Source organism: Haplochromis burtoni, unplaced genomic scaffold (genome assembly GCF_018398535.1).
Source record: "Haplochromis burtoni strain Fernald_Lab_line unplaced genomic scaffold, NCSU_Asbu1 Contig_433, whole genome shotgun sequence".
Lineage (NCBI taxonomy): Eukaryota > Metazoa > Chordata > Actinopteri > Cichliformes > Cichlidae > Haplochromis > Haplochromis burtoni.
Window position 1 is genome coordinate 243,814 of NW_024582794.1, and position 26,171 is coordinate 269,984.

Sequence of the window (26,171 nt, forward strand, 5' to 3'; positions counted from 1 at the left end):
ACATACGTATGTTTTAGTTACCTTAATGAAGATATGTCTTCATGATGGCATGAGAATCAACAATTATTTTAAGTGTGCTATCGTGACTTGACTCAGAGTTCACCCGTGTTTTTCTTTTCCTTTCACTCCTCCTGTTGTTTAAACTGTTTGTCACAGAGCAGAGCCTTCTTAATTTCCACTGCATCTCCAGTTTGAAGCTTTTGTCCTTATTGCCCCCCTCTTTTTCAACCATTTTCTTTTTCAGAAGAACTTCCAGGGTTACCACATGAGCTTTAGTATGAAGCCCTATATTTACTGATGATTTATTAGAAGCTTGTGTTTTTCTTCAAGCTTTTTTCCCCCCTACTTCCTTCCTGTGTTGATCTTAAAACTGCTCATTAAGGGATTTATTATCCTCCTTTATCTCCTAGAAAGAAAGCATCTCTGAGTCCCCGAGCAAGTGTGTTTCAAAACATGAATTCAAATTCATTGTGTTCAACAAAATGTGAAACTCTAGACAAAAAAACAAGGACTCGATAAAAAAAAAGATGTTGAATACTTGGCAGTCGAACGAATGTTGGTTTTGATGAAGGAAACAATACCTGTCAGTCAAGATGGGAGCACACAAAGATGTTTCTGGACAACTATACAGCTAACATGTTGTATTATGTCAAGACTCGGTAAGATTTCACCTTAAGCTATGAATAAAAACATATTTTATCTTGTTTAATATTTTCAATATAATTCTATTTATGTTATTGGATAGTTAGATAACTAACGCTATCCAAACTTTGAGGATTGATTCAAGGATTTTTATTGTCATTCCAACACCTGTACTGATCAACAACAATGTGAACACAAGAGGAATATATGCAGAACCAAGGAACTGAACATGTTTACAACATGTGCAGCAAATAGCACAAAGACAGGCGATTGCTCATATCTGTTGCTTTTGGTTGGGAGTAGCAGATGGTAGAAAGCACCACCAAAGTTCAACCGTGTTAACTGTCTCTTAGTCTGGGAACTCTACCCTTGATGCTCCTGCCTGAGGGGAGGGGGACAATAATAGTGTGTGTCCTGGGTGACTATAGGCTCTTTCAAGATACAGCAGGTCCTTTTCCTGCATCTGCTGATGTAGATGTCCGTGGTGGTGGTGAAGCTGCTGGCAACAATCCTCTGTGCAGCTTTCATCACCCTCAGTAGAGTCTTCTTCCCTGTCACAGAGCAGCCGCCACACCACACAGTGATGCACGAACCACACATCTGCAGAAGGAAGGAAGGAAGTGTTTTGGCTCCAGGTAAAATCCTTGCTGGAGACCATTTTCACACCTGCTTCCCCACTTTCTGTGCCACCTGAAATCTATATCTCATTTATTTTCTTGACATTGACGCTGACACCAAACTGCCTTTCCACCTGCTTGTAGTCAGACCAACCTTGTAGGTATCTGGCCAACCCTGCAGGTGGGATCTTTTTTTGTTTAGCCGTACCATCCTTTTTTATTTACAAACTAATGAAACCCAAATCGTCCCTGAATTTACAACCCCAGTGACATCATTTTCATCATTACAAAAGAAACAGAAAGCACAGGCTGCAGAGCACCAGCCTGCTCACCTTCACGTGTGAAATTTGCGCAGGTCCCTTTAAAATGTATTCCTTCCTAGTTTAGGGGGGGGGGAAATCTGCACAGCAAACCTTTTTATTTAGATATTTTTAATATCGCCAGTTTCATTGTTTGTCGTATATAATTTCTTCTCTTTTATCGTTTTAAATGAATAAAATACTGACTGAATATGTGGCGGTTTCAGGTGTGTGTCGCGCGAATAAGTTCACGCACTCGTCTCTCTCGAACCGTGAGCGCGCCGCGGCGGTGACAGTCGCCATTTTATTTTGAAAATCAAACTGAATTGAAGGCACGGCAACCCTTCCATTTCGTCAAGTTTGTTCCGAGAAACAAAAAGAGATGAGGATCTGAATTACTTTATTGAGAGCACGGTGAGGCTTGTGATGTATTTAACAAATGATCGTGGATTGCTTTAGGTTGAGAAATTGGCACAAAAGCAGCGATATTAATACGGAGAATAGCCGTTAGCTCCCGGAGCGGGGGAGGTCTACTTGCTGAGAAACAGCTGTCATATTGGTGAACGCAAAAAAGTAAAAATTCCATAATTTAGCAAAGTTTTTCGTGTAGCGAAGGTACCGCTGTATACGTGTATTTGTTCAGGCAACACGTGAGATTTACGTTATGTCCGAAGACAGCAGTTTTAAGTAAAGTGTTAGCGATTCCATAAACTAGTCGGAGCCCGAAGAGAGAGCGAGGCTAGCGTTAAAAAGGTTAGTGCTAACGTTAGCTGACATGATCGCGCAAAACCCGTCCGAGTATTGCGCTCGCGGCCTTCAGGCTTCCGGCCAAATGTGGCGTTCCAAACCTTAGTAGTTGCTTACATAAACAACTTGTATCTGAATGTGTAAAAGGAATGCCATTTTATTCGATTCTGCTGTATTACAATAACCAACATGAAACGGGACTCACGTTGCCGTTAGCTTCACATTGCTAATGAGATAGCATTAGCCTGTACTCTCGCACCCGAGGCTGGTAATGGGTTAAAGTTGGTATTTAATCAGCGACGAATGGTATCGATCCGATTTAAATTCCCGTTTAGACTTGGCTGAGTAAACAATAATACATCTCATGTTTTCTGTTAATACAAAGCTAATATTCGGTGAACATAAGGGCTAACTGCTCCGTAGCAAGTGTTTATCAGCGTCATGGTGATAGTTAGCTCGAGTATTTGGCATGTTTCACTACTTGCTACATGAACCGAGTCCCTGAATCTTGACATTTTTTAAACGCATATTAAGACGTTTGGGTAAATTATGAATCTGTTAACGCTCATAAAAATGTCTCATGCTTGCGCATAGGTACTCTCCAAGATTTGGTAAGTTACGTTAGCCTGCTCTTTGTTTCAGTGTGTGATTTCCACACTTGTCCTTTTCTCATTGTAAACTCAGGGCTGGCTGCTTTTAACGCCACGTACTTTTTTGGGGGGCATTTCATTAAGTGACCAAACCGCAGTGACTCTGTTCCAAACATTACGGTGTTTTTAAGGCCTAGTGTAGTTTATGCAACCCTATACAATCTTAGTGCATATGTTGTATCAAACTGTGTGGCAGTAACTTCTTTCACTGTTGTTTCTGAATTTATTAGCAGATAAGTAGCCATGCAGCTATTCACTGCATTGTTGGGTCTGTCATTCAAGTAGGCCTCATTAGTGGCACCTAGGCTGCACATAAAGTTTAGTGCAGCTCAAAAGTAAGTTTCTCTCTTATATTTCAAAGTGATTTTTGTGTTTGTTTTTCTTGTTTCAGATGCTGAACTTGATTTTAAACTGAAAGACTCTACCTACTTAGCACCGGGAGCCACCCATCCACCATTACCTTGGAAGTCAACATTATTCACACCTTTTGGGGGGGGGGAGCAGAAGTAACTTATCACTGAAGTGACTAAAGGGGAATAATGGTGATTTTGCGCCGTGCTCGGCCGCCTGCTTCCGCCCCAACCAGCAATGAATCTTGACTCGCTCTCGCTGGCTTTGTCTCAAATCAGCTATCTGGTGGACAATTTAACAAAGAAAAACTACCGAGCCAGCCAGCAGGAAATACAGCATGTGAGTGGTAGCGAAAAGTCTTTACCGTTATTTATTTAATTTTAAATTTGCAAACAGATATCTTGGAATACTTAAACATCACAAGATATTCTATTCACTTAAAGTTGTAGCTGTTTAAAACCTTAATTAAACCAAAAATTGCATTTTTCTTCTGTTTTAGAGAGGTGTGTGTGTGTGTGTGTGTGTGTGTGTGTGAATTTTATAATGCTAATACGCTAAGACTGCCCAATGTTGATCAGGGTCTGCGTATCAGAGAAGTTTAAGTTGGCTCACTTTCAAGATACTATTGGATCAGCTGGGCAGTGCTCTTTTTCCCTCAGTGAAAGGAGGAGCAAAGAGGACACGGTCTTGCTGTTTTGATGTTTCACTTGTGGCCACATTGTTATGAAAACTTGAACTTTATATGGCTTAGTGTGTCTGTGGTGGTCTGTGTGACATGTTCTGACATTTTGGTGTGTTTCATGTGCTCTCCCAGATTGTAAATCGTCACGGTCCTGAGGCAGACAGGCATCTACTACGCTGTCTCTTCTCCCATGTGGATTTCAGTGGCGATGGTAAAAGCAGTGGCAAGGACTTTCACCAGGTAACTTTAAATTTGAGACGTTTGAATTCTGGATTTTCATATGTGCTGTTGTCATATAAGGCTGCAGCTAAATTTTGCCAGAGGAGCAAAACAAAACTCTTGAGTGGGTTTTGACAGGTTTTCGTCTTACTAGAAGGGATGTGCGCAGAGCCATTAGGTGGAAAACACACTTGGCTTTAACATGGTGGCCCAGTGTGCGTGTTTGTTCTTCAGTTTGCTCAACCATTGCTTATCTCAACTTCTTCGTACTTGGAAAAGATTTTAATGGGGGATCTAAGGAGGTGCGGTGTGGCATTTTAATTAAATGTTTTTAAATTTGTTTGTTGTTACCCTTTGATATGTTTTCACTGACATCCTCCAAGGTGGCTGTTTGTTCACAGCATACACACACTTTGTTTAGGAAGAATACCTCAGTTTCTGCAAGGTTTTTTTTTTTTTTTTTTTTTAAGGCCTGATCCTGAAAAATTGCTGGATCCATAAAGACTGGAGAGTGCCATGCACTCAGTCTACATGGAGCATGTAGATAAGAAATTGGCTGCCAAATGGCAGCATGGTGTTTTTAAAATTTAAATGTTTACACAGGATATATTTATTGCTTTCTTTGAATTTGGCATTTTTATTTGACATTTATTACTGCTAGAATGACAGAAACAAGGACCAATAACAAAGTAACAGCGCCTCTTTTCTTTTAAATTTCAGTGGGGATGTTGTTTCCAAGAAAAATGTCCCATTCCTTTCATAGTATTTTGAGCATGACTCACTCAAGCACTACAGAAAAGCCATAACCACCCTGAACTCACACATGCACTGACAACACACTTCACCCCCCAATCCAACGACTTCAAACAGACTACCATCACTACTATGCGTTACTTTATTTACAGTGTGGCTTATTGCACGTAAATTTAGAACACTATTTATTTTATTGCAGATTTGTATTTTTTTACTTTTTATATTTTTTTCTGACTACTGTTCATGTGTATATAGTGCTGCAGAACTGTGCACCTCACACCCCTTTCTTTTCCCACATGTTTGCATTGGGTAGGAGATGCTCTGTATCACATTGTACGTGAGAATCGTGACAGTAAAAGGCATTCTATTCTATACAGCTGTGAACACATGTGGCATCAGTGAACTCTGTGAGAGTTGAGATATTAGACCTCAGGGATGGAGATGGGGCTGATACTAATTGTCTGTGCTTGCTCCTTAGACTGCCTTTGCAACATTGGGGGTCTTTTGTTTTGCTGTAGTGATAATAACTGTAAATATACAACCGCTGGCTGCAATTTCTCCATTTTGAACACCAGTTAATTAGAGCTGGGCGATAGAACGATAACGATATGTATCGCGATATAACTTTTACTCGATAGAGAAATTAAACTATCGCGATAGACCTCGCCGCTCTTGTCCTCAAAAAAAAAAAAAAAAAAAGGTCAGCCAATCCAAATTAAGTAGCGCAGAGCCGAACCAATCACAGCCGCAGCGTCACGTCGCGTGACTTGTTACGTACAGCACAAGTGCCAAGCCGCACGTGTGTTTGTTTGGGAAGCAGCCAGCGGGTAATGGAGGAAATGAGTGTGCCGACTAGAAAAATCAACCGAGCGTGACCGAAGAGAAAACAGATGATGGTTCCAACGCCGGAGAGATTGTCGAACGGAAGAGCCATAGAAGTTCCGTAGTGTGAAGGTATTTCGGCTATTTCAAGTCTGACAAAAAACAGAGTAGCGTGCACTGTAAATGTGCCGAAAGCAAGTCTGGAAATACAATAAACTGGTGCATGCGTCACACTGTGCGCCACGTTATTGTTTCGGTGAAATGAATTTCTACAATACTGTTAATTCTACTCTCTGCAGTGTTTAAATGCTTACATATACACACAGTTACTGTCCCTCCACACATACGACTCGGTTCTGCTTCTATGCCCCAGCTTTGTTTACTTTTTCCCACCGAGGCTTCTAGACTTCTGATTGGCCAACATTTCTGCACGGTTAGGAATCTAGCGCCACCTGCTGCTTTGGCATGTTCATAGCAGCGTTTTCCTTCATTTCTGCCTTTATGTGTGGACGGGATTATTTTTAAAACGAAAACGGAAAATCTCCGTTTTCAAAAATACCCGTGTACGTGTGGACGTAGCCTCAGTCTCTGACTGGAAGCGCTAATTCGTCATTCGGCTTTTGTCAGACTAAAGTAACTGTTAAAACTGTTTGAAAAGCTCAGCTATACAACAAGGAGAGATTGAGAATTTCCTTTTAGTTCTCAGTTTATTTGATATTGACAAAAGTTAGTCAGTTTTGTCTGTTCTTCTGTAAAACAAACTAAGATTTATTTTTAGAATTAATATTTTGTTTCTAAGTGGAATTGACAGTTTAGTCTGTTTCGTTTGTTCTATTTTGAAACTTAAACGCTTTAGCGGCTGCCTTTTGTGTAGTTTGCAATATTTGCCTTTATTTATCTGAAAAAGTCTCATGTTCCTTAAGTACATCTACCCTGTTGAACTTATTATGGGAAATAAATATTTAAATAAAAACAAGCTGCTGATTATTTCACATTTTACTTGTGAGCAACGGCACATTTAAATCTTACAAATATAGTTATTTGGCTTATATCGTGATAGATATCGTTATCGCCTGAAATGAAAAAAACATATCGTGATATGAAAAAATCTTATATTGCCCAGCTCTAGGATCAACATTGCAAGTGACCAATCAGAATGTTGTGACGTCATACTTTTGCGACTTCGGGAAAAACCGGCGTAAAATTAAAAAAAACTGTACTTAAGCTGCGAGAAACCGCCTCTGTCCGCCGATCAACGGACCCTAACCCTTTAATAAACAGTAAGCAGAATTGATATTGTCCTTGCAACATTGGAATTTCATAAATGCACGAATGGCTTGGCGCGCAAAAGAATAACGTCACAACAATGTGATTGGTCACTTGCAATGTTGAACCTGGAACAACATTTTCATGATGGTCTGGGAACAACACCAACACGAGGATATCAGATCATCCAACATCAAACAGACACGTAAGCTTTTAGCAGTGGATGACCAGAAACTGTTCTCGCTCCAAACAACTTCAGAAAATAATCAGTATTTTAAAGTTGCCTGAAACTTTCCTTTAACTTATTATTGGTTGTGTTTACAACAGTAATTTGGCAGAAATAAAGAGAAAAATTTATCCTGCTCGAATTTCAACTAGACTCTATTTGGAAAGAATAAAAATGTTGTAAACAAAACATTAGGGTTAGGGGGTTGCAATATGGAAACTAAAATGTAAAATGGTTTCACTTGGTAAGATCCGTTTTAACCTCTGGTTTAGTTTCACATCTCTTCTTGAGAGTCGGACTGCTGTTGCTTCTTGGAGCCCCAGTAATACGTAGAAGGCTGATGTAATCAATTCCTGTTTAGTATCATATTTATTTTTCTTCTTCTTTTGTGAACTTAGCGTTTGCTATTAAATCTGTCATTTTCTGAAAGCTGTTGGCCATGAAAACATGAAAATACATCTTCCTTTGAAATTACCTTTAAACTGTTGGAGCAACTATTGTAATAAAATCAGCTTCCAGCAGCAAAGTGTGAGTCCACTGTGGGTGGCTGTCCAAGAGTACAAGTACCTTCTTTTCACTTTGACAGTAACTTATTAACTGAGCTCTGATGTTGTAAGCTGTAAGACACAAGCATCTGTCATCAACTCCTTCACACTTTATGTTTAATGACAATCTTATACATTTCATATTTGGTAATAGTGGAGTTGGGCAAACAAAACTTGCAGAAGAAAGATGAATCCTTGCTTAGGACACTGCTATTATAATCAGAAAATTAGCTTAAACCCCTGAAATGCACGTTGTTTGTGTCTTTGACGTTATTAAAAAACAGAATACACTTTCTCCGAGATGCAGTTTGGTGTGTTGACAGCTCACCGCTGTCTCTGTGCAGCTGTGTTTGTGCCCCTGTAAGTGGGGAAACCTATACTTCATAAGTCACTGGTAACTCTGTTAGGAAAGTTACATTAATTAAAATGGCTTAGTCTGGTTATTGTTTTTATGAGTTTTCTGATTTGGTTCTTCACCCTAAACTTTTATTTTTTTCCTCCAACCTGTCAAAGACACAGTTTCTGATCCAGGAGTGTGTGTCGCTGATATCAAAACCAAATTTTATCTCTACTCTGTGCTACGCCATCGACAATCCCCTGCACTACCAGAAGGTAAGGAAAGATGCTGAAATGTCAACGTATCAGTAAGATAAGCTCTTGATCTATTAAACCACTTTTTTACATGTTGGGCTTTAACCCTTTAAGACCGGTCGGAGTGGGCACGCTCCATTTTGTGTAACTATTTTTAAATTCATGTAGCTCTGCAACCACGTAAGCTAGCGCAATCATTTTTTTTTTGCATATGAAACTGGAGGAGTTGTACTTACATCTTATGCCATCAGCTTGTCCTTGGTCAGTTTCCTTCCACAAAAGCTTTGCAAACTGTAAAAAGCACTTAGCAAATAATATAATAATAATGGATTGGATTTATATATCGCTTTTCAAGGCACCCAAAGCGCTTTACAATGCCACTATTCATTCACTCTCGCATTCACACACTGGTGGAAGCTACAGTTGTAGCAGCTTTGCCGTGACCAGCTGTTCATAACACTTCCTACGTTGGAATATACGTCAGCGCGAACTATCGCATGTCCGCCATTACCTGCCCGAAACTGGAAGTGCTGTCATTTTTTGCAGAAAACAGTTTTTGTTTTTTACCTTCAGGGTCTTATAAGCCTATACTGGTGTTTTTAAAAGTCCTGTTTGACTTTATGCTTTTCTGTATTGTTTCTTGGAACCGCTGGAAATAGTTTTTGATGCACATGCTGTTTGTTTGTGTGTTTGGTGGTTGTTTTTTTTTTGTTTTTTGCAAATTTGCATTACGATATTTATTTTGGTTTTTCCTGCAGTCCATAAAAAAATGGTGCATCTCAAAAATAGAACTATGAAGCACAAATTTCCTCTGGAAACTATTTTGTGCAACTTTTTTGTATTTACAGTTTTGGGGGATAAAGTTCTTAAATTTCTCTAACTAAAAATATATGTAAAATTTTTTTTTTCATTTTTTTGTAGTTTATTGCACTTTTTTGCAATTTATGTAGTTCCTATGGATTTAATGCAGACATATTATTAAACTTTGGGCTATAACGGTTGTATTGATGCGTAGCAACTTGAAGTGCTCCCAAAATTGGCAGTACAGCATGAAAAATATAAAGATAAGCTCTGGCGAACTTGGTTCTATGGTCTTAAAGGGTTAAGTAGCTGAGAGACAAACTCGAGACACCCATGTTTGTACCGACATGTTAAATGTGTTTACGAATACTAACAATGAATTGTATTTCAATCTTCAGGTGAAACACAAGATAACAACCGGTTTTCATTGTTGATTTAAATTGTCTTTCAGAGTTTAAAGCCATCTGCTCACTTATTCACTCAATTGAGCAAAGTTCTTAAGCTCAGCAAAGTCCAAGAGGTAAGCCCGCTCTATCAACTTTACTTCTTTCTTTATTTTAAACCATTGGCCCATCAGCGAGCCCATTTTATAAGCGCTCTTTAAATGACTAACTCCGTGACAGTTTTTCCCTTAAACAAAATTCAAACTGTTTTGGAAAGAAGAGAAGACGAGCTTCAAAGCTTTCACATATGCTGATGTCTGAACAGACAGAAGTCAACTTTGTATTGATTTACTTTACTGTAGCTCCCACCATTCTGGGCTAAACAGAAAATTTAAGTAGTTCCTGAAAGATGAGAATTTATTTTGTAACTTTTCAGCGAAAAATGACAAATTAAGGGCAAGTGGCCTCGATGACACTAGGTGGTAAAGGATCAAGTGGAAACAATGTAAATGCAATATAGTAGCTTTGGCACTTGTATGAACATAAAGTTAAATTTTGATATAAAGATTCTCTGTATGAAATCAAGGAAACATTAGGCTCTCCTTTTAAGTGTTTTGTTTTTTACCCCTCAGGTTATATTTGGCCTTGCTCTGCTCAACTCCAGCAACACAGACCTTCGTGGCTTTGGTAAGTTTTTCTAGCACACCTTCATTTATTTAAACCCAGTGAATAAACAGTGTTTTTCTAGCAGTATTTGTCAGTAAAGTGAACAAACTGTTATATTTCCAACAAATCTTGTATTTCTAAAGATGAACTAATACATTTCATGCTTGTTCTTCCTGAATTGTCTTAAAATCTTGGCTGAAATGAGCCTGGTAGTCTGCTGCTGGTATGCAGTTTGCATTCTTTATGCCAGCTAGGGCTGCACGATTTTGCATAAAATGAGAATCACGATTTTTTTTTGCTTAGAATAGCTGGGTTTCATTTGACGTAGACGTGACGTCGACGTAAAGCGCGAAATTTGACTGGAGGGCGGAAGTGAAAAAGATCAGCGCAAAATCACAGACAGACAGTACGCAAAATGCCTTTGTCCTGTTGTGTTTACGGATGCTCCAGTAGGTCGACCCGAGAAACTGATAAACGGTATTTTAGGGTACCAAAAATAGCCCAACGAAGAGGAGAAAAATGGAAAATTCTAACCGAAAAACGTAGGAAAAAATGTTTAATTACGTTTACAGTCGGGAGGAGCAGAGTCTGCCAATGCCCGTGTCTGCAGCGACCACTTCGTCAGAGGTAATGTTATGTTTGCAAACGAACTTATTAGCATTAGGTTGTCGTTAAATTCTCGTTTACTTAGTGCTTTTAAGTTAGTAGTCTAATATTGACTTGATTGGGACTATAGGCTGCCCAAGTGCTTTGGATGACGAAGAGTCGGAGGACTGGGCTCCGACGGTCAATCTCGGCTACGAACGAAAACCCAGATCGGAATCAGTTCTCAAACGAGAGAAAAGAATGAAGCTTAAGGCAGAACAGCATCGATGTGCAGAGGCGATTTTGGATATGCAACAGACGGCTGAGAGCCCGGATTTGAGCCTAGTGACAGTGGAGAAAAGCCGCTACCGCTAACTGTTAGCGTGTTTAAGATAAAGCAATATAAGAACAAACACTCACCCTTGCAAACACCAAACTGTATCCATCACGGAGACGTTTTGTTCCAAGGTTATGGACCCACTCGCTGACAAAAAAATTGTACGCCTCCAGACTCTTGAAAGCTTTCATTTGCTGCCTAGTGTAGTAAGAAGTCTGGAGGACCAAGTAGTTGGTGATATCCACAGCCTCGATAGTAGGCAAATCCTTTACTTCTGTGGTGTATTCGGACATTTTCAAAGAATACGGATCACGTCCGATATATTTTTTAACTATCTGTTTATATCTCTCCCGAGAAACGGGGTCTAAAGTTGCACAATAGCTGCTCTCCTGACTCTCCACAGTGTCCTCCATGTTTACTTCCGCCCTCCACTCAAAAATCGCGCTGCCTCCGCACGTCATCAGAACCACGTGACTCGCAACCCAAGTATTGAGCACGATTCCCACGATCTAGTTCTTTTCCAGTTAAATTTTGTTACACTTATTAACTGCAATCAACTTCGTAGTTGAAACTGAACATAAAAACATCAAATAAACAAAAACAACAATGTATAACGTTTTGTGTTGCCACGTGCGAAAAATGTTGTATCGTGAAAATTACCGGTCTGCCACCGTTGCTCGACTAGACGAATGATATAAGGAGGCAGGTAGTGCAACAATAGAAAAATAGTGTGCGGCGGACGATAGCTCTCGTGTAGGCGTTTTGCGAAGGGTTGATCGGGTCCTCCCTAAATCCTCGTTTTGCAATCAGCCACAATTTGCTCAGGAACCACATAAAAGCTAAAAACAAACAATTAACATGTTATACTTATCTAAGTATTAGTAATATATTTTATGAGTAGCGCAACAACGAAATACAATTTGAGTAGTTCTCACACGGCGCTAGTGACCTAGCCCCCGGCTAGCTATCGAGCTAGTGGGTAACAGACGTCTCCGAAAACGTCGGAGTGCTTTTGAAAATATGTGGTGTCCTGATAAACTGAGCCGATATTTGAGGTTTACACAGCTACATTCTCACCTGAAAATATGTTAAACGTTTATTTTGTGACCCAGAAAGAATAATAAGAGTAATATTAAAACTAACTAGCTGCGCTATGAATTCTGGGACACAGCTTCTTCTTCTTCGGAGTTTAACGGCAGCTGGCATCCTTGTACATGCAGTGCTGCCATCTTCTGTTTCAGTCCGTTATTACACTCTTAAATCCTGCTATTATTCCTGCGTCTTTTGTGATCTTACAAAGCTTCAAACGACGCGTCGACTATTAAATCAGTCATCGACGATTTTAATAGTCGAGGTAATCGTGACTAGTCGACTAATCGTGGCAGCCCTACCTGTCACACACACGCTTACCAATGCAGAGAAATCCTGAAATCAATGCTTGACTTTGTTTCAAGGTTTCAGTTCATCTCTTTTGCACACAAACACGCTTCTTGCGGAGATGCATTAAGGAGCATTGTGTGCTTTGATTGTAGTCATTTCTGGAAGGCATGGCGTACTGTCCCTATCATTCTTCTGAACATTTAATCACTTAAATGTTTCACATTAGCTGCACCTAATGTTTTTTTTAAATTTTATTTTAAAACATAGTACACAGGAAAGCACATGATGATAAACTGTTTTTGTCTCTCAGCTGCTCAGTTCATCAAGCAGAAACTTCCAGACCTCCTGCGGTCATACGTTGACGCAGATCTTGGAGGAAACCAAGAAGGTGGCTTCCAAGACATTGCCATAGAGGTGCTGCACCTACTGCTCTCCCATCTACTGTTTGGACAGAAGGGAGCCAGTGGGGTAGGGCAAGAGCAGATTGACGCCTTCCTCAAAACACTTTGCCGAGGTATGGAGGATCAGTTGGGGGGGCTGATTGTAAATCTTAAATATGCACGCAGACTGACTCGATATGGTGAAACGTCCAGTTTTGTTTTCCCAATCTGACTCTGCCACGCTTTGTGTGTTGCTGTCAGATTTCCCCCAGGAGCGCTGTCCTGTGGTGCTCGCACCACTGCTGTACCCTGAAAAACGGGACATTCTCATGGACAGGATCCTACCTGACTCGGGGGAGTTAGCTAAGACCAGGATGGAGAGTTCTCTTGCAGAATTCATTCAAGAAGTTGGCTATGGTTTCTGTGCTAGGTGAGTGTGGCTTGTTTGAAACTGTGTGAACAAAGTGATTTAAAAGAAATAAACCTGTGACTACAGTTATTTGTCTTGTATCTAAATTCTAAGTAATCATTTGAACGACCGTGTGTTGGCACCAAGAAGCTCTTGCGTGTTTGGTAAATTGTGTTAAATAAATATGAAAGAAAACTGGCAGTCTTTTTATTGTTTGAACACGCTTTATCACAAACCTCAAAGTGAGTTATTACTTAATCCTGTCCTAATATAAGTTCTGGTCTGAAATTACATGCGAGTGCTCAGTAATGACGGATTGTAGGCAACATTGACCTTTCCTTTCCTCTCTTCAGTCTGGACGAGTGCAGAAACATAATCGTCCAATATGGGGTGAGAGAGGTGACGGCCAGCCAGGTAGCCAGAGTCCTGGGCATGATGGCTCGTACCCACTCTGGTCTAACTGACGGCATCCCACTACAGGTGAGACTCCTTATTTGACGGAGGGGACAGGAAAGTGTAAGAACGCTGTTTGGTTTGCTTGATAGTTAGTTTCTCTTCACACAGACTTGCCATGAACTACTGTAAGTGCAAATATGAAGATTCAAACTGCTGCTGTTTTTGCTGAGTGCAGGAGACAGTCTAGCAGTTCACACTGTTTTATTATCAACCAGTTAAAGATTTGGCTAGCACAGCTGTGGACTTCTCAATGTCAGGCAGCTTCTCCGTGTGCACATGTTTTATTTTCATGCTGAAGTCGGCCTTAACTGACAGAATGAAGTCGAATAGAGTACCCTGTTATCATACAAGGCCGAGCAGCCCTTCTGTCTGATGCTGTGTTCTGTAAGCATGTAGCAGTAGAGCAGGGCGATATGGCCAAAAATATTTATCACGATATATATTTGAAAATTTGCGATAACGATATAACTGACGATATAATTGATGCGAGACAAAATACAACTCCACAACATTACTAGCGCAAAAAGACAACCTTCCATTTATTTTCACTTAAACAAGAAGCTGGTTTTTATGTACATTAAAGCTTTATAAAAATGTAACAGTGCAAATGCAAATTCCTTGCTGAAAGTTTAACCAAAAGGCATTTCCAGTAGAAATGGGCTGACATATCCTGAGCATAACCATGTATAATATCCACTGAAGTTAAAAAGAGGTGCTTTGCAACATTAAACTGCAGTGTGCAGTACGTATTTTTCGGACCATAAGGTGCACGGGATTATAAGGCACATTAAGCGAAACAAAGCAGTCAGATAAATCAAACTTTATTAAACTCATTCTTCTTGCTTCCTCCACTTCTGTACCATTGATTCATTAATGTTGAATTCTCTGGCAGCTGCTCTATTCCCATGTTGTTGCAGTATATTAATGACTAACCTCGTATTGTGGATGGATTATCTCAGTTGTTCTCCTGACTGAAGTTTGGTCCGTTTACAGCATCCTGCCATGCGATTGCATTTGTCTCTAACTATCAGGAACCTTAACGTTAACTTTTATAAGTGGAAAAGTGTTAGTGTTCGTCCTCCAGCTTCACTGTTTATGTTATGCTAACATAGCTGTGTCGCTAGCGATCACGTAGCACATCATTATATACCAGCTAGCCCAACTTCAGTAACCCTACAAACGTCACTGCTGTTTAGTTTCCTGTCTTCATTTATGTTGGAAGTGATAGCAGAGCTGTACGTTTGATTTTTTTCAGAAATCTCTCAGTCAGAACATGCTATATCATGCTTAGGTAACTAGCGAAACTAGCGAGCTAACTTCCGCTAGCTTCCTGCTAACTTCTAACTCCGTTAAATGTAATAAATTTTGTTTTCATGGATGCCTGGAAGTTAAACTTCATAGTTACACCTGGTAAAGCAGCAATGCTGATCGTTTTATTAAAGATGAAAGAATTTAGACAGTTTTTAACTCTCAGTGATGCTGCAGTGTTGTTTGACCTGAAGCATACGGAGTTTAGGACCCAGATTACTCCCAGATTTAAGGCATCTTAGTCCAACGGCCGCTTGCATGTTCTGCAAAAAAATGTGCTTTGTCGTGTATCTGACGGACAAACACCAAACCAGTTCCACATCACTGAAGTTGCACCATTTTTACAAACCAATTCTGGTTCATCTGTTTCACTCAACAATCGGCCATGTGCGTATGAAAACAAAGGCACTGCGCATGCGCGTTTTACTCATATTCTATCGCGATATTTCATTTTCCTATCGTTGCCTAACATTATACCGGTATTACCGTGAACGGTATAATATGGCCCAGCCCTATGTAGCAGTTCACCTTCGACACTCGGCTCTTTCTGTCCCTCTTAGTTAAGCCTTCACGCCGTGGGCTTAATGTTAAAAAGAAACCTTATCAAAATCCAGGCGTACCTGCTTTGCTCTTCTCTTGCTTTTAAATGTGAGTGCACTCTGTCCCATGGTACTGGACAAAGGTGGAGACGGTGGCTCAAACACAGATTTTGATGGATGATTGATGGCTTTCCTCTTTCTGCAGTCTATCTCTGCTCCAGGAAGCGGTATCTGGAGCGATGGGAAAGATAAGAACGATGGTTCGCAGACACATACGTGGAACGTTGAGGTCCTCATCGACATTGTCAAAGAAGTGGTAAGTGAACTGTCAGTTCATCTGAAAACCAGAAATTTTCCAGGAAACGCTGAGATGGAAAACTTAACAAAAATAAAAAATCCTTTTTAATGACTGAATTTTCACTGCTTATTTTATTTTATTTTTTTTAACCTATACCCTAGAATCCCAATCTCAACTTCAAAGAGGTGACATATGAGCTGGACCACCCGGGCTTTATAATCCGAGACAGCAAAGGCCTGCAGGTAGTGGTGTATGGGATCCAGAGAGGGCTGGGCATTGAAAGTTTTCCTGTGGATCTCATCTATCGGCCTTGGAAACATGCTGAGGGACAGGTAACTTATGTGCATCGAGAGGGTAAAAATTCAGGTGTTTGGGGAAAATTATGAGAGCAATCTTTGTCAAGTTGGAATAGATTTGTGTAGTTTAATGCATCTTTTCTGTATTTTTTCCAGTTGTCATTCATTCAACACTCCCTGATGAACCCAGACGTGTTTTGCTTTGCTGACTACCCTTGTCACACTGTGGCCATTGACATCCTCAAGGCCCCACCAGAGGATGACAATAGAGAGATTGCCACATGGTATGGAAATTGAATATCACCTTGCCTCTGCAGAACGGTGTGCCGTTGCGGATTTTTCTTACTGTGGCTTCAGATTTTGCTTTAAAGCAGTAAAAATGTAATTGAGGTGTCCTTGATGGGCTCTTAAACTGGAGGCAAAGTTGGACCTCTGTGTGTACTGAAGTGTTCACGTTAAAAATGAATAAATAAAAAAATCCATCACTTCAAATCAAGTTTACCACGACACTTTAAAACTCTGCCAAAGCGCTCATCTTTTTGTAATTCTTCACAGGAAAAGTCTGGATCTGGTGGAGAGTCTGCTTCGACTGTCTGAGGTGGGCCAGTATGAGCAGGTGAAGCAGCTGTTCAGCTTCCCGATCAAGCACTGCCCCGACATGTTGGTGCTGGCGTTACTGCAGATTACCACCTCGTGGCACACACTGCGCCACGAGCTCATCTCCACCCTGATGCCCATCTTTTTGGGAAATCACCCCAACTCCGCCATTATCCTGCACTATGCCTGGCATGGACAGGTTGGTGTTTATTATTAGATCTGTGTTGCTGGGTAACATGTTGTTTGGCAAGTCATGTCTTCAGTTAAGTGTTTCTCAAGTTTTCTACTAGTTTGGTGCGTCGTTCAAAAACAAAAACTAAAAAAATCCTGCTTGCATACAAAACTGTCTGTCTGTCTTGCAGGGACAGTCTCCTTCCATACGTCAGCTAATTATGCATTCGATGGCTGAATGGTACATGAGAGGGGAGCAGTATGACCAAGCAAAGTTGTCTCGCATCCTGGATGTGGCCCAAGACTTAAAGGTTGGTTAGAATACTGCGTTCTCCTTGACCATTAAAGTTTTTGTACTCTTGTAACATTTCATCTGAATTTAAGGTAGAGGGTAAAGGGTACACGCTGTATAGCATGTCGGTTCTCTCCTTAGAAACTTTTTTTGATTTAATATTTAAAAACATTGTATTTGCTGCAATAACAGACCTCTGTATATAATCTGATTATTGGATTTAAAGAGTCCGTGTCTATAGTTGTAAAGGTGGATTATTAAATGTTTCATGTAATAAATGGAGACAAATTAAGTGAACCCAATGTGAACATGAATGTGTTTTTCCTCTCTACAGTCTCTATCAATGCTGCTGAATGGTACTCCGTTTGCCTTTGTTATTGATCTCGCTGCACTTGCCTCGCGTCGTGAATACCTCAAACTCGATAAATGGCTTACTGACAAAATTAGAGAGCACGGGGTAGGTCTTTAAACTAATGATTGCTAATCGATATGTCTTTTTAGATGGGTTTCCTGTTTATGCTAGTGTAACATTAAACGTATTTCATGAAAAGTCTGGTTTTGTATTAATTATATTTCTTGTTCTTGTGACAGGAACCTTTCATCCAAGCTTGTGTGACGTTCTTGAAGAGGCGCTGTCCATCCATTATGGGGGGTTTGGCTCCTGATAAGGACCAGCCCAAAAGTGCCCAGTTGCCTCCAGAGACTCTAGCCACCATGCTGGCCTGCTTGCAGTCATGTGCTGGGTGAGGAACTTTAAAGCCTGGTGTTTATCCCCTATTCGGATCGACTGCTTTTTCCATTGCAATTGCGCACCACCTTTTGTGCGTGGTCATCATCATAGCAACACGAGCGAGCGTCCTGTGATGCAATTGGTATGCGACACACTACAACAAAGGTACAAGCAGAGGTGATCGTACTCGGGCCGCGGCTTTTTCTTCTTAGTTGTAGCCATTTCCCTCGATGCCAGGTTATGAAAATGGCGGTTGTGATTTTCGTGAACGTGCTGCTTTCACGACTCTTCTCTCAATCAGTAGCATGCACTCTGGTGACATTGCATTTCAGTACCTGCTCGGATCACTTGAACGTCGGCCGAGCGGGTGCTATTTTAGCACCAGAGACTGTGACTTAGTGGAAAACTGTGGCGAGTTGATCCAAGTAGGTGCTAAAGGAAAAGGGGCTTTTGTTTGATGCTCTTGGACTTTTGGAGTTTCAAGTGGAGCCCAACGCTGGTTCGATGCAGTGTAACATCTGTCTTACATGCATGTTGTTTTTGTTTTAAATCCTTAGCAGTGTATCCCAGGAGTTGTCGGAGACTATCCTGACGATGGTGGCTAATTGCAGCAATGTAATGAATAAAGCCCGACAGCCACCACCAGGTGTAATGCCAAAGGGACGTGCCCCGAGCACCAGCACCCTAGATGCCATCTCACCTGTACAGGTATCTTGCATATCACGTCTTTTGAAATACATTTTCATGATAGTTTTTGTAGATGCTAATTTTGATATTAACACTTTTATAAAGTGTACAATGTTTTGGGTTTCTGTAACAGTTCTGTCATGTTTTCTTTTACTGTAAAAAGCTGACGTTAGTAGCTCTGTTCCATTCCTGCCTGCTTAACTTTCTTATGTCCCTTTGTTTAGATGGACCCTCTGAGTGGCATTGGCGGTTTGAATTTGGGGCCCTCAGCTACTTCCCTCAATCCAAGCATAAGTTTCCCAACCCCAGTGAATACACCTTTCAATAATCCCCAGTCTCCAGCAAAAGCCTTTCCACCACTTCCCAATCCTAATCCCAGCACACCTTTTGGGAGCATTTCCGGCCTGCCCTCACAACTCCCTGGTATGACCTCAGGTTTTTGTATTTCAATCCAAACATGCTATCAAGTGTGAAGCAGAAGAGTGACATTATTGTTACTTCCAGGTCCACTGGGCACGGGCATCGGTCCTGGTCTAGGGATGCCAGCAGGGAGCACTGATCCTTTTGGTCCCAGGAAGATGAGCACACCGGGCCTGAACCCTCCAACCTTTCAGCAGAGTAAGATGAAGGCCTGTAAGTGGTGGTGGTAGTGGTGTGACTGAGAGCCCCGCCCCGCGCTGCTCAGCACTGTATTTCCTCTGCTTTTGACAACAATCACTTACTAAAGAAATTGGCTTTCAGGGCACTTTGTCTGCCGCACCAAAACGTTTCCTTAACGTGAGATTTTATTCCTGAAACAAGTTAATTGGTGATTTGTTTTACATAAAATGATTGTAGACTTCAGTGTGAGAGGAAATACAGATCAGTCTTCCATTCCTTGTCTGCTTTTGCTGACAGCCCCACTTTAATATTTTTCAGCTTCTTCAACATGACGTAATTGTCTACAGTACTGAATTGTTAGAGGCCTCTAAGATGAAGAGACACTTGTTTTCTTTCACCCAGTCTGTAAAGATGAACATGAATGAATGATTGATGTTGGTAGGGCTGCTCGATATAACGATATACATCGGGTGACGATATAAAAACGTCTGTCGTTTCATTTCACGCTATCGTTTGTTTTGTGGTGTCGCAAAATAAACTGTTTACGGCAATATTTTTTTCACCGTTCTGATGTCACTGTAGCGGCTGTATTCATTTCTTAAAGTTCTCTCTTTCTCTTATATTTAATAGAACCACACTACGGACGGACAACCGCCTGTTTCTATGCGTTGTCGTTAGCAACAACGACGGTAACACCATCGCGTGGCTCCACTTGTTTATTTTCCACAAACCTTTCACAATAAAGCTCAAGATCCTGTTGAGACTTTTCAAAATAAACTGAATCACATGAAAGATGCAGAGTGTTTACGGATGAGAAGCAAAAAAGAGCCGCCAGGTGCTAAAAAATAAACCTTAGACTCAAACGTTAGAACAGGCTTTTCCCCGCAGCACGCCGTGTAATAAATACTCACAAAGAAAACGGCGCCGTTACAACTTATGTCTAAAAATGTATCGTTTCATGCATCGTTAAAACGCTCGACTCCAGCTACACGACGCCCAGCTGGAAACACTTCATGCAAGACGAGCTGCCCGAGATTCACAGACTTTACAGCAAATGTTACATGTTTGTGATTTATATCATTATCGGACGATAGATGTCTTATATCGGGATATGAGGTTTTGGTCATATCGCACAGCTGTTGGTGTTTTAAGGTTAACAGTGAAAGAAGTTTTCTCAGCTGTTATTGAACTCCAGCTGTCGCCTGTACTTTGGGCTGAATCAGGTCATTCAGTTTCAGCTGTTGTTGTTTGCTCGCCTCTGTAACATTTCCGAAAGGGCCCCTATGGGAATATTTATTTTATTTTTCTTGTGTGTGAAGAAATTTTAAACCAGACAAACAATGTGACTTGCGTGTTGTAGATAAACCAAGACACTTTTGTGTTTTATTATAGTGAAAATGAGTGCATTCTTATTCATTGTTGGACTTAAAATGATCACTTATGCTTTTCTGTTCCCAGCCGACCTTTCTCAGGTGTGGCCCGAAGCAAACCAGCACTTTAGTAAGGAAATAGATGACGAAGCAAACAGTTACTTCCAGCGCATTTACAACCACCCACCTCACCCAACCATGTCTGTGGATGAAGTGAGTAGTTACATGACATTTTTCTGCGAATATCATTCCTCTTCAAATAGAATCCTTTCCACACTTGTCAAACAATTCATATATGATGTCATTGGACTCATGCAGGTCTTGGAAATGCTGCAAAGGTTTAAGGATTCTACCATCAAGCGGGAGCGAGAGGTGTTCAACTGCATGCTTCGAAACCTGTTTGAGGAATACAGATTCTTCCCCCAGTACCCAGACAAGGAGCTGCATATCACTGCCTGTCTTTTTGGTGGAATAATCGAGAAAGGTCTCGTCACTTACATGGCCCTGGGTTTGGCCCTCCGATATGTTCTTGAAGCCTTACGAAAACCGTACGGATCCAAAATGTATTACTTTGGAATTGCTGCCCTAGATCGGTTCAAAAACAGGTACTAGCTTTTTCTTTTGCAAAACAAGTGTAAGTATAAGGCGTTACGTTACAGCTGACATCTATTTCCCCCCCCAGGCTAAAGGACTACCCTCAGTACTGTCAGCACCTGGCTTCAATTGGTCACTTCTTGCAATTCCCCCACCATTTACAAGAGGTAATCAGGTTTCCTTAATTTATTTGTGGTCATCCTTTTTCTGTTATCAGCATTCATTAAGTTTTACTTAGTTCTCTCTCTGGCTGGAGAGAGAAGCGCGCCTTTGATTCAGCTAAATTAAATCTGTCGCTCTGCATCTTCAAATATCCTGTGTGTGCAGTATATTGAGTATGGACAACAGTCACGGGACCCTCCAGTGAAGATGCAGGGGTCCATCACCACACCTGGGAGCCTGGCTCTAGTACAAGCCCAGGCACAGTCGCAGCAACCTGCCGGCCTTAAAGCCCCACAGCCAGGCCAGCCCAGCACCCTCGTCACAACCACCACGACTACAACCACAGCCTCTAAGACGTCCACGATCGCAAGGCCGACAGCCACTAACTTCAAGAAGGATGTGCCTGTGAGTTCAGTTTTGACCGGACACCATGCGGCAGCATAGAGAGAGATATAGAGATATATCTAGATATAGATGGACATAGACAGATACACACACACACACACAATAATAATAATAAATGGTCTCCGTTCCTACCTACAGCCCTCCATAAACACTACCAACATTGACACCCTGCTGGTGGCTACTGACCAAACGGAAAGGATCGTAGAACCTCCGGAGAATGTCCAGGAGAAGATTGCTTTTATTTTCAACAACCTTTCTCAATCCAACATGACTCAGAAGGTAAAGACAAAGAAACAAAATATTACTGCATTAGAACAACCTTAATAATCAAAGATGCTGTTTTTTAAAAGCAGAACATTTCTTTTGTCAGGTCGAGGAGTTGAAAGAGACGGTGAAAGAGGAGTTCATGCCCTGGGTGTCTCAGTACCTGGTGATGAAGCGAGTCAGCATCGAGCCCAACTTTCACAGCCTCTACTCGAACTTTTTGGACACACTGAAAAACCCCGAGTTTGTGAAGATGGTTCTTAATGAAACCTACAGGAACATCAAGGTAGACTTAAAGACTGAATATTTAGTTGAGTGCAATGTTTGACACCTCTACCAAAAGTCGGATTGAGCTCTGGTGTCTTATTGCCAAAAACTTGCCTAGTGTGATGCGCTTGTAGTTACGTTTCTCACACGTCACATTATTATGTTGGGTAAACTGGTTTTGCTCTGGTAAACTGTCATCCTTTGTAAAGTACTTTTCCCCTGCGTCTTTCAGGTGCTTCTGACCTCAGACAAGGCAGCTGCCAACTTCTCTGATCGCTCCCTGCTGAAGAACCTTGGCCACTGGTTGGGCATGATTACACTGGCCAAAAACAAGCCTATCCTTTATACAGTAAGAGCATTTTATTACTTGCTCCGTAAAATTATCTGCTGGTTTTTGTGCTTCAGAGTGGCCTAATTTTTATTTTTCCCCTCTTCTAGGATCTAGAAGTAAAGTCTTTGCTACTGGAAGCTTATGTGAAAGGCCAGCAGGAGCTGCTCTATGTGGTTCCCTTTGTGGCCAAAGTTTTGGAGTCCAGCGTGCGAAGCATGGTGAGAAATATAGGTGTACTTCTCAGTAGACCCTAAGCAGTGTGGCCCATATACCAACTTTTCTATATATACAGTGGGGGGAAATGTCCAAACCACTCAGCGTGATTATATTTTTGAGTCCACAGGTTTTCAGACCCCAGAATCCTTGGACTATGGCCATCATGAATGTTCTCGCTGAGCTGCATCAGGAACATGACCTGAAGGTAATAAGTTAGCCTTGTGTGTTGCTATTTAGAAAACACATCTGGATTTGTACCGTAGTGTTAAACTCCAGTCAGGTTGTTTTACATTTACAGTAACAACAGTGGAGCTGCCTCCCATAATTCCTGTTTTTGATTGGACGCACTGAGTGATATTTAACAATTAAGATTAAATGCACAATGATGCATAGCAGGATGTCTTATCATTGAAAACTGCACTTGTCTAAACCGTCATTATCACTTAACGCCATGAATAAAATTACAGTTCAAGTGAATGCCGTTTCCTTAGGTAAATAAAAAGGTATCAGAAGTTCATTGCTTCCATGCTTTTGTTTACTACAGTTGAATTTGAAGTTTGAGATTGAAGTTCTGTGTAAGAACTTATCTTTGGACATCAACGAGCTGAAGCCAGGAAACCTGCTGAAGGACAAGGAGAAGCTAAAGAACCTCGAGGAGCAGCTATCGGCACCAAAGAAGGAGGCAAAACCTCCAGAGGAGATGCTGCCAGTCTCTACTGCAGGTGATCATGTTATTCCTCTTTAAATTGTCTTTGTAGTTTAAACATCTCAAATGTTTGTTTTTGTCATGTAGAAACAAAACTACTTCTGTTACGTCTGAAACTTGAATAGTTTTGTTTTGAATACTTGAACATGTCAGAATCTTATTGTTACTTGTAATCTTGTCATGTTGGGGCCGTCACTTGTCCTTTGAGAACACTTTAAGAAGCTCGTTGGTTTTTGTGTGCTTGCTGTTTGTTTTGCCTTTTCTTGTGAGTTTTTTAATCAAATTAGCATTTTCAACCAACAGGAGACTTTGTTCCATTTGCAGCTCCTCCCTCCACCCCAGCTGCAACCACCACCACTTGTACAACGACCGGGCCGCCCACCCCGCAGTTTAGTTACCATGACATCAATGTGTATGCGTTGGCAGGCCTGGCTCCCCACATCAATATAAATGTCAACGTAAGTATAAAGACTGCGTCATGATTTTGGCGTCTGAGCAGAGTTGTAGACTGTCGCAGGATTCTATACACTTCAGCTATGCACACATGAAGCTACGCACACTAGACGCCCTCAGGGACCTGATGACACCGAGAGTAACTAATGAGTAATCATTTCATGTGTTTGGATCTCTTCTTAGTCGTTTCTCTCACTCTTGGGCTGCTCTTTTGTTTTCTTAGATCCCTCTGCTGCAGGCTCATCCTCAGCTAAAGCAATGTGTGCGTCAGTCAGTGGAGCGTGCCGTCCAGGAGCTGGTGCACCCTGTGGTCGATCGCTCTATCAAAATCGCAATGACGACCTGTGAGCAGATCATCAGGAAGGACTTCGCTCTGGATTCTGAAGAGTCCCGCATGCGTGTGGCTGCGCACCATATGATGAGAAACCTGACTGCTGGCATGGCCATGATCACCTGCCGTGAGCCTCTGCTCATGAGCATTGCCACCAACCTTAAGAATAGCTTTGCTGCAGCTCTGAGGGTAAGGCCTCCATGAGGGTGTGTATTTAAATTGCTAGTTTACAGAAGAGGAAAAGCATGCATCAAATAACAAACTTGTTTTCCTTTTAGGCACCAACACCCCAACAGAGGGACATGATGGAAGAGGCTGCAGCCAGAATTGCTCAAGACAACTGTGAACTTGCTTGCTGTTTCATTCAGAAAACAGCAGTGGAGAAGGCTGGCCCTGAAATGGACAAGAGACTAGCCACGGTAAGACTTTAAAGGGGATTAACCCAAAAGGCACAAATATAAATCTACTTGGATTTTCATGGAACTGATCATTGGCCTATGGCCCAAGTTGGAGTGGTGAATACATGTACCGTATTTTCACGACCATAAGACGCACTGTACTAAAAGGTGCAGTCTCAGTTATGTGTGCCATTACTGTATTTAACACACACATAAGGCGCACTGGATCTATAGGGCGCATACAAGTACGTAGCGTATTTAAAAATAAAGCAGGAGCAAAACTAGTTTGGTACTCACATTTTTATACCATCTACAATCAAACCCATGGAAGTCCTCATCCTCTGTGTCTGAATTCAGCTGCGCTAAATCTCCATCAAACATGCCAGGTTCACTTTCTTCACCGTCAGAGTCACTTTCCGTGCCGTGCGGCTCCTCGGAAACGATGCCGGCTTTTGCGAAAGCTCGAACAACAGTGCCAGCAGACATGTTAGCCCAAGCATCTACAATCCATTGGCAAATTGTGGCGTAACTCGCCCGGCGCTGCCTTCCACTCTTGGTGAAACTGTGGTCTCCATCGGTCATCCATCGCTCCCACGCCGCTCGCAGCCTTACTTTGAACGGGCGGTTCACACCGATGTCCAGCGGTTGGAGTTCCTTTGTCAGGCCTCCCGGAATGACAGCAAGCTCACAGTTCATTTGTTTCACTAGTTTTTTCACATCGGCTGTGAGATGGGCACCATAGAGTCACAGATTAAGAGCGATGGTGATGCGTGGAAAAAACCACCTGGTCTCCTTACATACACCTCCCTCAGCCACTCTTTCATCATTTCCTCATCCATCCAGCCCTTTTCATTTGCCTTAATGATGATTCCTGCTGGAAACTTCTCTTTAGGCAAAGTCTTTCTCTTAAAAATCACCATAGGCGGCAGTTTCTGTCCATTAGCATGGCAGCCAAGCACAACAGTAAAAGAAGACTTTTCATACCCCGTTGTGCGTATCGCTACCGTGCTGGTCCCCTTCTTCTCCACAGTGTGACTCACCGGGATGTCAAAAGTGAGCGGGACCTCGTCCATGTTTGTGATGTGGCTGGGCTGGATGTGTTTGTCGGCGATGTGTTTGCTGTAGTAGGAGCGGAAGATGGTCAGCTTTTCCTTATAATCCGCTGGAAGTTGCTGCGCTACCGTAGTCCTGGTCCGGATGGAAAAATGGCACCGTTTCATAAAACGAAAGCACCAAGACGGACCTCCTCGGAAATGTTCAATGTTCATCTCTTCAGCTAGTGAAACTGCTTTTAGCCGAATGGTGACCGTCGAAACGCTTCTCCCGCTCGTTCTTTGCTCGATGATCCA

At 41.6% G+C, this 26,171-nt stretch overlaps 1 protein-coding gene across 9 annotated transcripts in view; it reads left to right on the forward strand.

The window, feature by feature from the left end:
• Positions 1-1,823: 1,823 nt before the first annotated feature.
• cnot1 (CCR4-NOT transcription complex, subunit 1) overlaps positions 1,824-26,171 on the forward strand; it is a 30,477-nt gene continuing 6,129 nt past the window's right edge. The window contains exons 1-32 of one of the 9 annotated variants that reach the window (XM_042213299.1): positions 1,824-1,972; positions 3,347-3,645; positions 4,121-4,228; positions 8,333-8,431; positions 9,663-9,731; positions 10,227-10,281; positions 12,873-13,076; positions 13,204-13,372; positions 13,705-13,831; positions 15,860-15,970; positions 16,114-16,284; positions 16,405-16,532; positions 16,804-17,044; positions 17,208-17,327; positions 17,643-17,765; positions 17,900-18,051; positions 18,596-18,746; positions 18,950-19,148; positions 19,230-19,358; positions 20,784-20,908; positions 21,014-21,300; positions 21,378-21,456; positions 21,608-21,856; positions 21,995-22,135; positions 22,227-22,406; positions 22,620-22,736; positions 22,826-22,936; positions 23,062-23,139; positions 23,479-23,656; positions 23,944-24,098; positions 24,317-24,613; positions 24,703-24,843. In XM_042213299.1, the coding sequence (XP_042069233.1) occupies positions 3,544-3,645; positions 4,121-4,228; positions 8,333-8,431; positions 9,663-9,731; positions 10,227-10,281; positions 12,873-13,076; positions 13,204-13,372; positions 13,705-13,831; positions 15,860-15,970; positions 16,114-16,284; positions 16,405-16,532; positions 16,804-17,044; positions 17,208-17,327; positions 17,643-17,765; positions 17,900-18,051; positions 18,596-18,746; positions 18,950-19,148; positions 19,230-19,358; positions 20,784-20,908; positions 21,014-21,300; positions 21,378-21,456; positions 21,608-21,856; positions 21,995-22,135; positions 22,227-22,406; positions 22,620-22,736; positions 22,826-22,936; positions 23,062-23,139; positions 23,479-23,656; positions 23,944-24,098; positions 24,317-24,613; positions 24,703-24,843 (4,596 nt within the window). In that variant the 5' untranslated portion in view covers positions 1,824-1,972; positions 3,347-3,543. The other 8 variants (XM_042213303.1, XM_042213302.1, XM_042213304.1 and 5 more) reach the window with 8 other exon arrangements.